Source organism: Lemur catta, chromosome 11 (genome assembly GCF_020740605.2).
Source record: "Lemur catta isolate mLemCat1 chromosome 11, mLemCat1.pri, whole genome shotgun sequence".
In the NCBI taxonomy this organism is placed as follows: domain Eukaryota; kingdom Metazoa; phylum Chordata; class Mammalia; order Primates; family Lemuridae; genus Lemur; species Lemur catta.
The window spans coordinates 5,157,037-5,173,429 of record NC_059138.1 but is presented as its reverse complement, the minus strand read 5'-3'; the positions used below and the strand labels follow the sequence as shown (position 1 = coordinate 5,173,429).

The 16,393-nt window shown below is 59.1% G+C and overlaps 1 protein-coding gene across 6 annotated transcripts in view; it reads left to right on the top strand.

The window, feature by feature from the left end:
* The window catches only part of AGAP3 (ArfGAP with GTPase domain, ankyrin repeat and PH domain 3), a 56,127-nt gene extending 42,152 nt beyond the window's left edge, over window positions 1–13,975 (top strand). For 4 of the 6 annotated variants that reach the window (XM_045564997.1, XM_045565000.1, XM_045564999.1 and 1 more), the window contains 8 exons: window positions 4,575–4,743; window positions 7,807–7,971; window positions 9,627–9,764; window positions 11,497–11,651; window positions 11,749–11,839; window positions 11,993–12,215; window positions 12,891–13,146; window positions 13,289–13,975. In XM_045564997.1, coding sequence (XP_045420953.1) covers window positions 4,575–4,743; window positions 7,807–7,971; window positions 9,627–9,764; window positions 11,497–11,651; window positions 11,749–11,839; window positions 11,993–12,215; window positions 12,891–13,146; window positions 13,289–13,495 — 1,404 coding nt within the window. In that variant the 3' untranslated portion in view covers window positions 13,496–13,975. The remainder of the gene's footprint in view (window positions 1–4,574; window positions 4,744–7,806; window positions 7,972–9,626; window positions 9,765–11,496; window positions 11,652–11,748; window positions 11,840–11,992; window positions 12,216–12,890; window positions 13,147–13,288) is intronic. The other 2 variants (XM_045564998.1, XM_045565005.1) reach the window with 1 other exon arrangement.
* The last annotated feature ends 2,418 nt before the right edge of the window (window positions 13,976–16,393 follow it).

Here is a 16,393-nt window from a genome sequence, read left to right as displayed (position 1 = left end):
AACCAGTGAGAAAGCAGAGGCTCGGTGGGTTGGGGGCTTGTCAAAGTCACCCAGTCAGTGGCTGAGCCAAGACTTGGACCTGTGACTTTGCCTCTCAGCATTACCCGATTTTTCTGTATTTGCCCAAAGCACCTCCCTTTGGAGCAGCTGGGAAAGTGGCTGAGGCGTCCACAGCGGGGGCAGGTGCTGTCAGGCAGGGAGGGTGGGGAGCGCTGGGCTCGCGGCCCGGGGCCAGGCTGGGCGTCTCAGCCCCCTGGGGATGCCCTCCAGTGCCACACTTGTTGCACTGTGTGTGGCCAAGTGTGCTTCTGGGCCTGGGACAGATGCCAAGGCTTCCAGGCCTGTCCTTGCATCCTTGCAGGGTGAGTTCCAACAGGTGGAGGCTCTGCTGGCCCAGTTCCCTGGGTCCTGCCTCCGCCAGGGTCCCTTTGCTCCCCTGGCCACAGGCTGTCACGAGCAGGGTCGAGGGAGCAGCTCCTGATAGCGGAAGTTACCGTCTGTTCGTAGTCGTTCTCCATTGGCTGCCCACGGGCTCTGCGGTCAAAACGCACGTCCCTCCTCCACGCTGGATGCAGGAGGAACCTGCAGACGCATGCTTGCCCGGCAGGTGCTTGTCTTCTCATCGGGAAGACAGGGATCCGGTTGAACTGTGCGCCGTGCACTCCCGGGCTCTTGGGTGGCTCTGGCAGAGGCCACTTCACCTCCTCCTCCTCTTTCATGCTGCCTCAGTGCTGCCTTTCCTCCTCCACGGCCACTTTGCTGCCCTTTTTTCCCTCTGTTGCCCTGGCCAGAGTGCAGTGGTGTCACCAGAGCTCACTGCAACCTGGAACTCCTGGCCTCAAGCGATCCTCCTGCCTCGGCCTCCCAAATTGCTGGGATTACAGGCATGAGCCCCCGCGCCCGGCCCCCTTTGCCACCTTTTCCTGCCTGAGCAAGCTCTTTAGTTGCCATCAGTGACCAGGCAGCCTCCCTACCTATGAGCAGCCGCTTCCCTTCGAGGCTGTCTCAAGTACCAGATCCTGACAGGGTGTGGAGGACAGGGGCCTCGGTTCCCCCAGAGGCTCAGGCAGAACTCCCGGGCCTGGTCTGGCTTCGCTCCCAGAGACGAGTCTCACCTGAGACCTGAGGGCAGCCGGCTGCCAGGCCGGGCCGGGCTGCAGAGGATGAGCTGATGGGCCAGCCTCAAGCTTCGCGCCCGATTCGTGCCTGGCCCAAGAGAGCCCGCCACAGCCTCCCCCATTTTGCAGCCAACGGAGCCATTCACACAATCACCTTCTGTTAATTCTATCTGCAACATCAATTAAATTGTTTGTAGAAACTAATTGAATGTGGCTTAATCACACATCTTAATAGCTTTCCACGCTCTGAACTCGTTGTTAATTCCAGTAATAAAACGAGATGAGAACGCTGGCGGGGTAATTAGCGAGGAGGCTGGGGAAGAAATTGCTGTTTGATGGTGGGCAATAAAGGCAGCCGTGGTGACCGCTCTCCCGAGCAGCCGCCGCCACTGCCACCACCGTGCTCCCCGTTCTGCTGACGGAGGGAAACGCCCCTGCTCTGCCCGAGCTTCCTGTCCCTGCCGCCTCCAGCTCCCTCCGCTGTCCTCCAGGCCCGGGCTCCGTCCTCAGCTCAGGCCCCGGAGCTGGCCAGGCACGAGGCGCACGGAGTCTAGCGCTCTGGGCACTGGGTGCCCGGGGACGGGCTGGCTGGCGGTGTTGGGCGGTCTTCTCCCCACAAGCCAGCGCCTGGCTCCTCGGCCCCGAGCGGAGTCCCTCTGTGCAGCTCTTGTTCTTGGCGTAGGGTCAGCTTCTGCCACATCCCAGCCTGGGCATCCCAGGGCTGTAGAGGGGCCTGAGAGCTATTGCGGCTGCTGTGCCCTCCTTGTGAACTAGAGCAGCCCAAGCCCTGCCCTCGGGAGGGGGACTACAGCTGTGCCTTTGGCCCAGCCAGCTGTTGACAGTTGTCTGGAGCAGCCGATCTAAGATGTCATTGTGTACAGGGGCCAGGGACTGGGGACGGGGACGAGGGGGGCCCAGGGATGGGACCGTGCAGAAGCCAGTCCAGGGGATGGAGGTGGGGAGAGGGGCGAGACGGTGAACTCCGAGGCAGACACTGGGCTGAAACAAGACCAGAGGGCAGCGGGGCCTGGTGGGCAGAGCTCAGCTGGCTGGAGAAGGAACGGAGAGAGCAGGAAAGGGGCTCCTGAGTCTGTTTTCTTCCCAGCCACCTTGGGGAGGCCCAGGGCTGGGGTCAGCCCTGTCACTGGTCAGCACAGTGTGGACCGAGAGGCTGTCAGAGGGGGCCTGTCTTGGCAGGAGGCTGCTCGTGTTCTCAGTTGTGTCGTGTGGTTCTGGGGCAGTGAACGAGACCTCAGCACGTGTGTGCGTGGGGCCGGGAGCCTGGCACCATCCTTGCAGAGGGTTAGGAGTGGCAGGAGGGCACAGGTGCAGCCCCAGGCTGCAGAGAGCTGCAGTGCAGGGAGTGGGACCCCTCTTCTGGGGACAGCCCCTCTGGTTGGGTAGCCCTCCCACCTTGCCCCCTTCTGAAGGGCTGTCTTCCTGGGGGGGGGGGGTGACAGCTCAGCCAGACCTCATGGGGCAGGGCCTGGGCAGGGAGGCCGCATGCTGGCAGCAGGCCTTTCCACCGTCCCCCGAGGGCACAGCTGTGGGTGGCATCCAGCCACAGGTGTGCGGGCAGGAGGCTGGTGTTGGGGGGCCTTCTCTTTCCTGTTCTTCCTCTCTAGCTGGTAGCACCTCCTCATGTTCTCTTGGTGCCTCTTGTCTACTTGATGTCCTCCTTGCGGTTCCCAGAGTGAGCCCTCGTGAGACCTCACGGCTTCCCAAGAGGCAGCACTCCCTGTCGGTTCTTTTAAGCAGAGGACAATGTCCCTTTTCCCTGAAGCTAAAAGGGTGAGAAAGTAGAGGAAGCCTGGGTGGAATTCAGTCAGCTGCCCGGAGTGGGTGAAGGCGAGAGGGCTTGTCCCTCATTGCTGGAAGACCACCTGCATCTCAGACGGCTCGTCCCGCAGAAGCTCTTGGGATGCAAAACGTCCCAGAGACGTTCGTGAAGGGGAAACGAGGAGCTGACTTTGTGTCTAATCGACGTAACTCAGTAAAAAGTTGTCCTAGGTGACACCACCCAGATTCTCCTCTCAGGTAGGCGTGTCGTCCCGGGGAAGGATTTTTGCTGTGTCGTCAAGGGTGTTAGCTGGGAACCCCCGAGGAGCCGGATGGTGATGGGGACGTGGGAACAAATCCACGGTCTGGAAAGGGAGACTCGAAGCAGGTACCGCCTGGGCTCCAGGCCAGGCACCGAGCTTAAAGCAGAAAGCTCAAGACAGTGCTCCCACCCTCCCTGCCACTCGGTCATGGTGCTCCCAGGCCAAAACCCACATGGTGAGCGAGTCCAGCACACAGTGGCTCCCACTCTGCGGGGCGCTCCGGGTGCCGGCTCAAGGCAAGGTGAGTTCTGGGGCCTACGCTGGGCTCAAGGAGTCTGAGCATGGAGCACAGTCTCGGGAACCTGAAAGGCCCGGGCTTGAGTCTTGCTCTGCTGCCTTCTAGTTGTGTGTTTCTGGGTGGGGTAACCTTGCTAAGCATCAGTTAGTTTCTTTCCTCCCTTCCTCCCTTTGTTTTTTTTTTTTTTTTTTTACAGGGTCTCAACTTTGTTGCCTGGGCTAGAGTGCAGTGGCACGATTATAGCTCACTGCAACCTCAAACTTCTGGCCTCAAGCAATGCTCCCGACTTGGCCTCCCAAAGTGCTAGGATTACAGGCCTGAGCCACCTTGCCTGGCTGCTAAACCTCAGTTTCTTCATCTCCAGAATAGGCATAGTAGTACCTGCCCCAGGTAGTTGAGAAGATTACGTGAGATAGCACGTGAAGCATATATGTATAAAATATACTGCTATAGTGCAGTCAATACCCGGCACACGGCTGGGCAGATGATACGGTGATGACAAGGGTTACTTTCAGAGAACCTGTGGTATCAAACATGCACCTGTTGCTATATTCCAAAGTCCAGCAAAAGGAACCAAAGGCTTCACTTTAAACTGTTCAACAAGTATTTATTATCAGGCACTGTTCTAAGGGCTGGGACTCTTCTTCTAGGCTTTAAAAGGTTTTTAATGCCCAGGTGGGGGATTGTGGAACAGGCTGAAGTCCACGGTGTTACCCGTGTCTGGACTGTGTCAGCTCCTCTCCTCAGCCACGGGGGCTCTCCTTAAATCCCAGCTCAGTCCAGCACTCGGCCACCTTTTGTGTTGCCGCTGCCTAAGCTCTCTTCTAAGGGCCTGAGCCCCGGCGCCTGGCTCCAGGTGCTTAGATCTGCCCTGACCCTGGCTCCCCCTGGCTAAGTCCCCAACGAGCTGTCCTTGGGCACCGTGGAGATCCAGGTATAATCCGGACTTGGAAATGTTCTGTAGGCTGCAGAGTCCTGCTTTGTAAGACACGTGATTTCCCTCTCCTCCCTGAACCCAGGTAGCACAGCAAGGAGAGACCCAGAAGTTGGCCCAGAGACAAGGGGCCATGAGGAGTGACCTGTCCTAATGACTCTTTTTACCCGTGTGGCCTTTAGGATTACATGCAGAACATCCACGGCAAGGAGATTGATCTGCTGCGGACAACGGTGAAAGTGCCAGGGAAGCGCCTGCCCCGAGCCACACCTGCCACAGCCCCAGGCACCAGCCCCCGGGCCAACGGGCTGGCCGCAGAGCGGAGTAACACACAGCTGGGAGGGGGCACAGGTGAGGTGGCTGCCGAGGTGGGGGTGTGGGGAGTGGCTACGGCGGGGCCTAAGCAGGCAGGTGGGCGTTCTGGGCTCCACATGTGCCGACAAGCCAGTGTCACACTTGGGGGGGGTCATCTCAGCCCAGTGCATGTGCCAGAATGCAGCCCTAGTGGAATTAGTTGAGGTGGCGGAAAATGTCTAGACCAGCAGCTGATTTGGACATCAGGTGGGGCCAGGTAGCCTTGTGTCAGTGGTCCCAGGCCTGTCTCTGTGTCTGGATCCAAGGCGGGCAGTGGGCGGGGTGGGGCCTCCTGGCGCAGTGGCCAGCAGTAGAGAATTGCCCCCTGAAGATGCTGACGGGGTCTGCGCTGGGCAGTGCGGGCAGGAGGGAAGAGGGAAAGCGGGCACGACGCTAGCTCTCTGGCATGGTCCTCGTTTGCGGCGCGGCACCTCGTGTGTGTTGGGCTCATGCCGATGGGGCCGGCACTGGCCAGGCTGGAGGCATGGGTAGAGGCCAGGAGGGACCTGACGCCACCGCCTGAGACGTCCCAGGTGTGGTGGTGTCTCTGCCTCAGGCCCAGCCCCACGGCAGCTCTGGGAAGTCAAGATTACTGTCCCCATTTTAATGAGGAAACAAAGGTTCAGAGAGGCTGAGTAACCTGTCTGTGTTAATCCCGCAGTAAGTGGGAGAGCGAGGGTCGAGCCTAAGTGTGTCTGGCTTGAAGGGCTACATTCTTCCCCAGTCTAAGCCACCCTGAGCTCAGGGCGAGGAAGCCGTGAACTGTGCAGAGGGAGAGATCTAGTGGATGGAAGGAAGGAAGGAAGCTAAGGAGGACAAAGCCAGCCGGCCACCCGTCACGGTGGTGTGCCAGCCGGGGCCCCGGCCTGCTGTGGGGTGCACTGGGGGGCAGGGCCTGGCTCCATGGCAAAGATGGTAGGTCATGTGCCATTCTCAGTGCTCAGCCCAGAGAGCGGTCAGAGCTGCTGGGAGCCCTCTGCCGTGAGTCCCCAGGGACCAGCGGGCCCGTCCGGGCAGCTCGGGGCTTCTCCTGTCACACGGAGGAGGAGGAGGAGAGGTACGAGTCCACGGAAGGAGCCTTTCCTTGAAGGCAGGGCACAGAGGAGAGCTGGCTGTTTCCCCAAAGAGGGAGGGGAACATGCAGACACCGTCCTGTCCCATTCCTGTCCCTGACACCTTCCCCTGGGCAGCCGCAGCGCGCTCGCTGTCATAATTACAGCCCCGCACACGGGAGCACATGGCGCCTGCCCGAGCCTCGGCCCCGCTGCCGCGCCGACGCCGACCCGCACGCACACTCACACATGTCTCCCGCTCACCGGGCGATGTTAACATCTCATTATCTTTGTTACTGTAATTACATTATCCGCTGCTTTATGCAGAATTATCCTCCGAGGACTAATTGATGGCTCCATGTTTAATTCATTAATCATTAGCATCAAATTCGACAATTACAGTGCACACTGATTGTGGGATTGCAGGCGTAATGAGGGGAGAATTAACAAAGAAAAGGGAAAGCACTTTCCCTCCCTCAGGGTTTTGGGTCGGGGGCTCAGGGAGGAAGTTGGGCCAGTGATGTCTTGGGCTGGGGCCGGGGTGAGGGGCCTGTGATTTGGAGCCGGGGAGAGAATGCAGCAGGAGGAGCGGGCAGGGGCTGGTGTCTGAGAAGTTAGGGACCAAGTCTCCCCGACACGGCCTCCTGAGTGGGGGCGTAGGGGACCTGTCAGAGCAGAGGGAGAGGTGGTGGGACTTGGACGAGGCAGCATCGGCGTGTTACCTTAGGGGACTGGAAATGGAGACTGGCCTGTCGTCTTGGTGCCCACGTATACTGCTAAGCACTTACTATGTGTCTGGTCCTGCTTTGGGTGTTATGACAAATACAAGAGAAACACAAAACTTGCTCTCTGCCTTTGAGCATCGGACTGTCCCCAGAGCGTTCGGTACGTCTGGCCTGTTGCTTTACCTTCTAGCTGCTCCAGCTCAGGGCTTTCTATCATAGGCTTCCACAAACTCAGCCCCCTGCACCGCAGGGCTGGCGTGAGGCCTCGCGTGTGCCCCTTCTCTGGCTTTGCCTCTGCTGCTTTCTCCAGCTTTGGCCAGCGCCAGGCCCTTCTCTGCTTTCCTGCTGACCTCCTGCACCTGGCGAGGTCCCCGGGGTAAAGTGCGAAGCCCGCTCTGCGTGGCCCACCTGTTCCTTAGACGCCCGGGGCCATTTCCTTCTGGCCTCAGTCACCGCCCTCAGTCTCGGGTGGACTAAAGACGGGTGGACTAAAGACGGGGAGGGAAGCTTCAGGTTCTCGGCGTCCCAGCTCAGGCCCTGTAGGTGTCACAGGCCTTGAGGCCCCACGCTGTTCCCGGGTCTCTCTCAGCTTGGGGAGCGCGGCCGGGGGAGCCCGCAGGCGCCGTCCTCCTCCCTGCGCGGCCGCGTGCCCGCCCAGCCTGGGCGCTCCTGGCGCCTCGGGTTCCCCTCGGCTCTGCCATTCTTCCCTGATGGGAAACGAAAGATTAATTTTCTCCAGCCCAACAGGATAATTACTAATACTAATTAGACATAATTACTTGAATTTGATACACTTATTTCTCGTCAGAATGGCAGCAGAGCTGAGGCAAAGCAAATGGCATATGTGGACCAGAATGCAGGGTGCAGGGCCTGAGCCAGGAGGGGCAGGGCTGGGACAGGGCAGGCCCAGCTCTGGGCCAGGGAGCCTGCAGCGAGGGACGAGGGACGCCGGCACCGCCCCAGCTGCTCCACGAGTTGGGAGGCCTCGGCTAGAGACACCTCCCCATGTCCTACTCCCCCACCCATTCCAGCTGTGGGGTCACAGTGAGGGACAGAGTTGTGGACCTTCATGTGCTTGGAGAGAGGGGGGTGTGAAGGCCTGGGGGCCTGTGCGTGGCTTCTGGCTCCCCGGTAAGCCTGGCCGCCGCCTGGTGAACCCAAGCTCTCATTTTTGGTCAGCAAAACCTGCTGGAATTTCTCGGCTCTGCCATTGCCCTGTTTTCAGGACTGTCTCTGCGCACCCTTTGCCTGGCCTCCGCCCAGTCTGACCCTTCCCCCCTCAGGTGCCCCCCACCTGGCCAGCAGCGCGTCCCTGCACTCCGAGCGCCCGCTGGGCACGGCCTGGGCTGGCCCGCGCGCGGAGGGGCTGCATCAGCGCTCCTGCTCCGTGTCCAGCGCAGACCAGTGGAGTGAGGCCGCTGCCCTGCCCCCGGGCATGCAGCACCCTGGTGAGTGGTGGCGCTGCGCGTCCCCCCTCTTCTGGGACCCAGTTAAGGGACAGAGGAGGGGAGTTGTGCAGCCTTCTCAGCCTGGGGGGCTGCAATGGGGTGGTGCCCAGCTGAGCCCTCCCGGGCTTGTCACAGACACCTGGCCGTGGGGCCTGGCACCAGTCTTTTCTTGGAAACGGAGTAGGGGCCCTGACCCTTCTCCAGCCACCATGTGTGGCCACTTTCTCCTTCGCTTTCCCCAGGGTCCTCGGCCCTGCCAGCGGCCAGTGCTAGCGGCCCATCCTCTGCAGCTCCTCCTCCCCTCTGTCCCCAGGCGGCGCTGGTGGCGGCTCCTGCATCCCCATCAGCCCCCTGCGCAGTCAGCTCATCAGCCTCTCTGCAGGGGGACAGGGAAGCGGTTGAGTGGGGCGGTCGGAGGCTGGGGGCCCTAAGCTGTGCAGCGCAACTCTGCCCCAGCCGCTGCTATGGCGCAGGGGGTCTCTGGAGTTGTCCCAAAAGGTCGTTTCCCACCTGTGCTCGCTCCCTTGTAGGCCCACCCATCCTGGGCGGGTCAGACACTCAAGCTTCTCTCTCCAGTCCACCCCTTGGTTTCCCCCTTGTCCTCTCTTCTTCCTCCTTTCTCCCTTCCCTCTCTCTTTTCTCTCCCTCCTCCTTCCTCTCCTCCCCACCTCTCTCTCTCCACCCGCCTCCTCCTTTCAACCTTACTTTCACCCCAGTGCTAACCTTTGGCCACAGACCCTGTCAGCAGTTTGAGGGCCAGGAAGGGAAGGGACAGTCTCCTTACAGTGAAGGTGTAAAGACAGGAGACCTGGGCGCCCCACTGCCCCCTGGTAGGCCAGGAGGTGGGCGCCCCAGGACAAACCTGCCTCCCACTGCTGCCCCAGCCGAGGCTCATTCACGTTCTCCCTGAGCTGCCTCCCAAAGACCCTTCCCTGACCCCTTCGGTAGGTAGCCGCACTCCCACGGCCTCTGGATCCCGGCACAGGGGGTCTCTGCCCCCAGCCTGGCCCAAGCGCAAGCCCACCCTGGGGGAAGTGAGGATGCAGGGCATGAGAAGGGGAGCCCGGGGCCCTTGCCTGGGGTCACCTGTCCGAGGGCCTGTGCTGGCCTTGGTGAGGCCCCTCTGTTGAGTCTGGAAGGAGGAGGCAGGGAGGGAGGGAGCGTGTCTGCCTCTAATGAAGTTTGACATTTAGTGGTGAGCGCCGGGCGGGGTGTGGGAGACAGAGCTTGATTAGCGCGCTCTAATTGACAGTAATTAGGCAGCTCCCTGATTGTTTCTAATTCTGCTATTAATTGTGAGGAGCGGGGAGTGTGATTGAGGATAAATTTGGTGCGGAGCTGCTGGGGCTTCAGCTCCCTGTGAGTTCCCCGGGCTGCCTTCCACCCTCCAGGCTGCAGCGGCAGTCTCCTCCCTTCGCCTTTCTCCTGCTCGAAGTTTCCTTCTCACTCTCCACATTTTCCTCCTCCATGGCTGGGGAGCCCTGGGACTGGGAAGCCTGGGCAGACCCCTCGCCTGGAGAGAGGGTGTCCGTCTGGCTGGCCCGGGTGTGGCCCAGCTACAGTTGGCAGGACTGGTCCTCTCCTCCCTGTGCCCTGGGCCTCCCCCACCCCTGGGCCTCCCCTCCGCCACAGTTCTCCAACTCTCCCCTCACCAGCCAGTGGCCCAGCTGAGGTGCTCAGTTCCAGCCCCAAGCTGGAGCCTCCCCCATCTCCCCACTCCAACCGGAAGAAGCACCGGCGGAAAAAGAGCAGCGGGACCCCCCGACCAGACGGCCCCAGCAGTGCTGCTGAAGGTTAGGGGGCCCCAGAGGGAAACGGGCACAGGAGGTGGGCAGTGGGACTTGGGGACAGCACCCGAAAAGTAACACCCTTTTCTCTGTTTTAGATGGATTAAGCACTTTCTAGTAGTAATTTCTAATAAAGGTAGTTCCATAATTTGTATTGGTAATGCAGACCCAGAATCTTAGGAAAGTTCTTTTTTTCTGCTAACTGAAACCCTTTCTGTTGAAATGCGAGCTGCTTTTATTCTTAAAGAAGGTAAAAGACAGCAGGCTACTACCGCAGTAGCTCTGGCAAGACGTACGTGTGGGGCAGGACCTGTTTTCTGTGTCTCTTGTGTCATCCGAGTTTAACGAGTGCTGGATACCTAGTAGGTGCTTAATGCGTGTGTACAGACTGGCTGAGTCTCCCCTTGGTCTTCCTCAGGCTGAGGAATTCAGCTCCTTAAACATCCTGCCATAGGACCTTTCTCGTAATCTTTTACTAATTGTAGCGCTGCTCCTCTCATTTTCCCCAAAGTATCTTCAAAATCTCCCTCTTCTCAGTGCTTGGAGTTTCTTTGCTCCCAAATAAGTTTAATTTCTGTAGACTCATAATTTCTCATTCTGCTCTGATTGTAAGGGTTAGGGGCGTGGGTCAGGTGAGCGGAAATCAGCTTTTCCGGCCAGCCGCCGACATAGTGCTGCTTAGCGGCTGTGGAACAGGGTGTCCACTGTGGTCCAGGGGACCGAGTCCCCAGTGATCGTGGAGATCCTGCGGCTCACAGGCTGGGGTTATGAGCAAGGTGGGTGCGGCGGTGGTGCCGTCTGTGCGAGAGGGCGGTCCTGTCTGTGCCCTGAGAGCAGGAGCCAGCAGAGGAAGACTCCAGGGGAAGCTGGTGTCACTGAGGTGAGGCTGCCCAGGGCCAGGATGCAGTGAGGACTTACAAGCAGTGATGGCCTTGGCCAAAGGTGTGGCTCATCCTGGGGCCTTCCCACAGGCACCTGTGCTGTCTCTCCAGCCTCGGTGACACGGTCACAGTGCTCATGAGGAACTGTTCGCCATGGGGCAGTGACGGTTGCCATGAGGCTCACGTGGCTGTGGCTGTCTTCCAGGGGCCTGGGGAAGCAGAGCTCGGAAGGGCTTCACCACACTGCTCAGAGCAGCAGTCCAGCCCCCAGTGCTTGTTACTGCAGACACCCGGGGGTCCCCGTTCGCTCACACACTCCTGGAGAAAACCTCCTCTCCTCCATCCACTTGCCCTTCCTGCCTTTCTGTGCCAGGGTGGTGGGGGAGGGGCCCAGCTCCCAGGAGCCCCACGCTGACGCCGTCAGGAATATTGGGTTTAATGAGCTGCAAAATGAGGCGGCTGCAGCTGACATATACGGATGGTGCCCACACCCGCCTCCCCCACCCTCCCAGCATTTGCCTCCTAGCACCCGTCGCATCCTTCTCCCGACACTCGGCTCTTCTTTCTGCAGGGAGCACCTCTCTGGCTTCAGACCCGTTCCTGGCGGTGCCAGGGATGTCAAGCCCTGTGTCCCCCATCATTTTTCCCCAGGCTCCACAGGTGGTTAGGAGTGAGGTTCGAGGGCTCACACTAGTCTTACAAGTTTACTCTGCGTCCCCCTTGAGAGCGTGGCCTGTGAGGCAGTGGGGGCAGATCGGGGGCAGGACGAGTGCCAGGGAAGCCGGGCAGGGAGCGGAGTTGTGGCGACGGGCGCGCGTGTCGGCCGGGAGCCTTGAAGGCGTAACCTCCCTCCACAGAGGCAGAGGAGTCGTTTGAGTTTGTAGTAGTGTCCCTCACCGGGCAGACGTGGCACTTCGAGGCCTCGACGGCGGAGGAGCGGGAGCTGTGGGTACAGAGCGTGCAGGCCCAGATCCTCGCCAGCCTGCAGGGCTGCCGCAGCGCCAAGGACAAGGTTGGCAAGGGGAGGCTGGGCCTGCGTGGAGCACCTGGCTGGGATGGGACTGAAAGGGGCCTCGTGACTGACCCTCGTCTCTCCCGCCACGTGGCAGACTCGGCTGGGAAACCAGAACACAGCTCTGGCTGTGCAGGCCGTCCGCACCGTTCGTGGCAACAGCTTCTGCATTGACTGCGACGCACCCAGTGAGTGCTGGGGCTGGCCGGCCGGGAGGTGGGGAGCCCGGACAGAGCTTTGCAGGCACCAAGAGGCGGGGAGGATGCAGCGGGGAGGACTTTCCTAGCTGCCCCCCTTCTCTGGTTGCCCTCCGGCTGTACTGTTTTCCTCTCCTCGCCTAGACCCAGACTGGGCCAGCCTGAACCTGGGCGCCCTGATGTGCATTGAGTGCTCAGGGATCCACCGACACCTGGGGGCTCACCTGTCCCGGGTCCGCTCCCTGGACCTCGACGACTGGCCGCCTGAGCTGCTGGCTGTTATGACTGCCATGGGCAACGCCCTGGCCAACAGCGTCTGGGAGGGGGCCCTGGACGGCTACGCAAAGCCAGGGCCCGAAGCATGCAGGTGAGTGGATGGGGCCCTGAAGCTGGCCGGGAAGGGAGGGGACATCCAGGGCTCCCAGCATGGGGAAGACCGCAGTGGCTGTGACAGTGTTAGAAGGGTTAAAACTAGCGGTTGCTCTGCTTGGCAGTTGGCCCCTTGGGGGTCCCCCTCCCCCTCTGGTGCCTGTCACTCAGGCGCCTCACAACAACGGGCCCTTTCTGAGCCGTTATCAGCAGGTCAGGGGCCAGCAGGAGGCGCATGCGCAGGGCCCCTATCGCGGTGCGGGCGGACCGCCCCGGCCGGCGCTGAGATGGGGAGAATGGCCAGTAGATAGGGTGGTGCGTGGCCCCCAGCGCGGCCCCCACCTGCTTTGTTCCAGCACTGCCAGTCGGAGAGAGTTCAGGCTGCCAGATAAGCTGCCCCTCGGGCCTGCCTGGAGTCATCCTGCCCTTGCTGGCCCCACATCCCCGCTGCCCCAAGGGTCCTCCCTTCAGTGTCCCTTCCTTTCAGCGTCTCCCGTCCGCCTTACGTTATCCGTATGCCCCGGGGTTTCTTAGGCTTCTCTTTTCTCTCTGCTCCGTCTTACATTCTCTGTTCCTTCCTCATCCCCCCGTTTCCTGTCCTGACCACCTCCCTGCCCCACCTGTTGGGTTGCTGTCCTGCCTCGCTCGCGCCTGGGTGGACCTGTGGCTGCAGAGAGGAGAAGGAGCGCTGGATACGGGCCAAGTACGAGCAGAAGCTCTTCCTGGCCCCGCTGCCGAGCTCCGACGTGCCGCTGGGGCAGCAGCTGCTCCGGGCGGTGGTGGAAGATGACCTGCGGCTGCTGGTGATGCTCCTGGCACACGGGTCCAAGGAGGAGGTGAACGAGACCTATGGGGATGGGGACGGGCGGACGGCTCTGCATCTCTCCAGTGCCATGGCCAACGTTGTCTTCACGCAGCTGCTCATCTGGGTGAGTCGAGGCACCTCGGACCTGCCCTGATCTCACCCTTCCTACTCTAGCCCTTTGAAAGCTACCTCTCTGTTTCCTGCCCCCAAACCAGTATCTTTCCTCCCATGTCATGCCAACGGTGAAAATGTGCTTTCTCCTGCAGTATGGGGTGGACGTGAGGAGCCGGGACGCCCGGGGCCTGACCCCGCTGGCCTATGCCCGCCGGGCCGGCAGCCAGGAGTGTGCAGACATCTTGATCCAGCATGGCTGCCCCGGGGAGGGCTGTGGCTTAGCGCCTACCCCCAACAGAGAGCCTGCCAACGGCACCAACCCCTCTGCTGAGCTGCACCGCAGTCCCAGCCTCCTCTAAGGCCCAGGAAAAGGACAGAGGGGCCAGAAGGACTCCATGGCCTAGGGAATCCTCCTCTCTGCAGGTGCTGGAAGAAACAGACACGGAGACAGAGAAGCAGTGACATGCAGAGGAAGAAGGAGAGGAAATTAGAGAGGAGAGTCAAAGGGATCCAAGGAGAGTTTTGGGATTTGAGCTGCAGCAGAGAGAGGGAGTGAGGTATTTAGCCCTCTGCCCGGAGGTGCCATTGAAAAGGGACAGGACCCTTTGGAGGTGCCTGTGAGGAGAGGGGAGCGGGACCTCTCCCTCCTCCAGATCCCTGCCGCCAGCCCCTGCAAGCCTTCATCCTAAAATTGGGACGGGGCGCAGGTTGGGGGTGCTGGATGGGAGAGACGGGGTGATCTGTGAGTCCTATGTAAACTTTGTACATTGGAATATTTATGTTTGTGTACATAATTGGTGTGCGTGTATGATGAGCCAATAAACCAGACTGTGTGTGTGGCCTTGTCCCCTGTTACGTTGCTGCCCTTCCAAGAATGCCCCTCATCTCCACTTCCTTGTCCTTTTCTTGTCATTTTTTGCTATCTGTGTTCTAAGATTGTCTTCCCTCTTAGCCGGGGTCCCAGGCTGTCTCCTCGGCCTCCTACTTGCGTGGATTCCCTTCGGCCTCCCCTGGCAGAGGCGCAGTGCGTCAGCAGCTCAGCACAGCGAGCCCTGGCACGAGGAGACAGCTCTCAGCTTCCTCCTGGTGCTGCCTCCTCACTCACTCCCCACCTGCAGGAAGTTTCCAGCTAGTCTCTTCATTGTCACCAACATTGTCTCTGCTAACCTCATGCCCACCCTGTGCTGGTTAGCGAGGGCATGAGCACTGTCCCCCTTGCTCCGAGTCTGGGGACCCACCCCACAGCCGGATGTACAGAGAGATACTGGAGTCGGTAAACGAGAGAAGAACTTGAAGCCATCGGATGAGCGGCGGCACCGCTCTCAGGACGGCTGGGTTACAGCACAGAGGGACTGTGCCCAGGCTTTGCTTGTGAGGGAAGGGTAGGAGGTAGGTCGCTGACACCAGAACAGCCACCTTGACTCCCACCGACATGTTGCCAAGCCGAGCTAGGGGTGGAATCCAGAGCCCCTGCTTTTCCTTCTGACTGTATCCCTTGGTTATTCTAGAAAGAAGACCTGGGGGAAACCCCTCTCTCTTCTGGCTCTTAAAGGACGAGACATTACTAAATTAGGGTCCTGCTCTCTGAGGAGTCTGTTGCTACCTCATTCCTGGAGCCACATTGCTGGTGGCCTTGTTTTCTCAAACACCTCAAGTATACGTTAGGTGTGGTGGGCTTGTGCTCCGTGCACGGGCACCTGCCTACATGTAGGGAAATAACCAAATAACGCTATTCAGAGAGGAAACCAGATTTTATTTTCTTGGTCCAGAGCCCCTTTTGCAAGGTTGATAAGTCCTTACATATAGGTTAGGGCAGAACAGACACAGGGCCATGGGTTCCTGGGCTCAGGATACTAGCAATAATCACCCCCAGAGTCCCTAAGGAAAATAAGCTGGTTGGGAAGGCTAGATACTGCTTGGTACAGTTTAGGAGGCTTCATGGGTAGTGCCAGAAAAAATGGTGGCTCAGGCCTTGGTTTGGGATGGTTCTCTCCAGCCTCCCTGCCCAGGTGGCTCACTCGCCCTCCACCACCGGGTCATGGGGCCACAGAGCCTCTGCTCCAGCCCTGCCAAAGGGACAATGGCTCCTGTGATCTTCCTCGTCTGCCTGGCTTCTCTCCTAAAAAGAATCTTACCCTGTAGTAGGTTCCCTGTGTGGCTTGAGTCTAAAGGTATCAGAGGAAACTTAGCTTTGATCTAGACCAGGCTGAGAATGGAACTACATATTTTCAGTCTAATTCCCAAGCCTTCCTGAAATTTAGCCACAAAACAGAGACGATGTGCTCTGGATCTGTGCTGCCCCAGCTGCAGGACTGTGGCATCGTTAACAGCCAGTCCCTGCTCCTGGCTGCCTACTGTTTGGCTGCCAAAACTAGCTTGGAGAAGTGAACCGCCAAGGAAAGGGTGGTCTCACTCTCATGGTAAGAGGTGCTCGACACTGTTAGAGTGAAGGCGACATTGATGAATCTGCCATTCCAGGAATCAGGAATAGCCAGAAACTTGTCCTCTAAGGAGGGAGAGGAGGCAGGCCAGGTATTGGACTCAGCTGTACTTCCCTCCCTGACCCCAATACCTTAATTTCCTAAGTTTCCTTGCCACATTCATAGCCTACCTATTTTTCTTCTTGGTGGTTCTGTTCTCTATCTAGCTCCTCTCCCAAATCAGTACAGGTCATGTTTCTTCTCAGGAAGCCCAGTTACCAGGATACCAACTTCAACTGGTTTCTGTAACAATCCCCTTTACCCAATGTCTCTGCAGATGCTCCCTGTGTTCACTCTGTCCACTAATGTGGTTCCTTAATTTGCTCGTAGAATAGAATGCCAATCCCTACCTGTGATTTCTGTAGCCTCCCCCACAGTACAGACTCTTGTAAAACCATCGCAGATTCATTTCTGTCCCATCCGCTTTGCAGTGGCCTCCCTCAGCCGATCTTGTTCGATAACAGAAGAGCTTGTGCTATCCCAAGCTTCAAAAATGGTGCAATGGGGAGGAGAAACCACAGTTAATATCGTTAAAAACAGAAAAGTGGAAATGAGTCTTTTCCCCTAGGCCCTTGCATCTAGACTATCAAAGGGTGGCAGAGACAAACTAAGCTACCGTGTCTTCTGCATAGAAAACAGTTTATTAATGAGTTCACAAGTGATTTGAGTGAGCCCCCCACACCCCACACCCCAGTCACTGACAGGACCTCTACCCAGTGAGACAGCCTGGACACACCCTAGCTAAACCCAGGATCAAATGCTCCATCGCCCTTCATA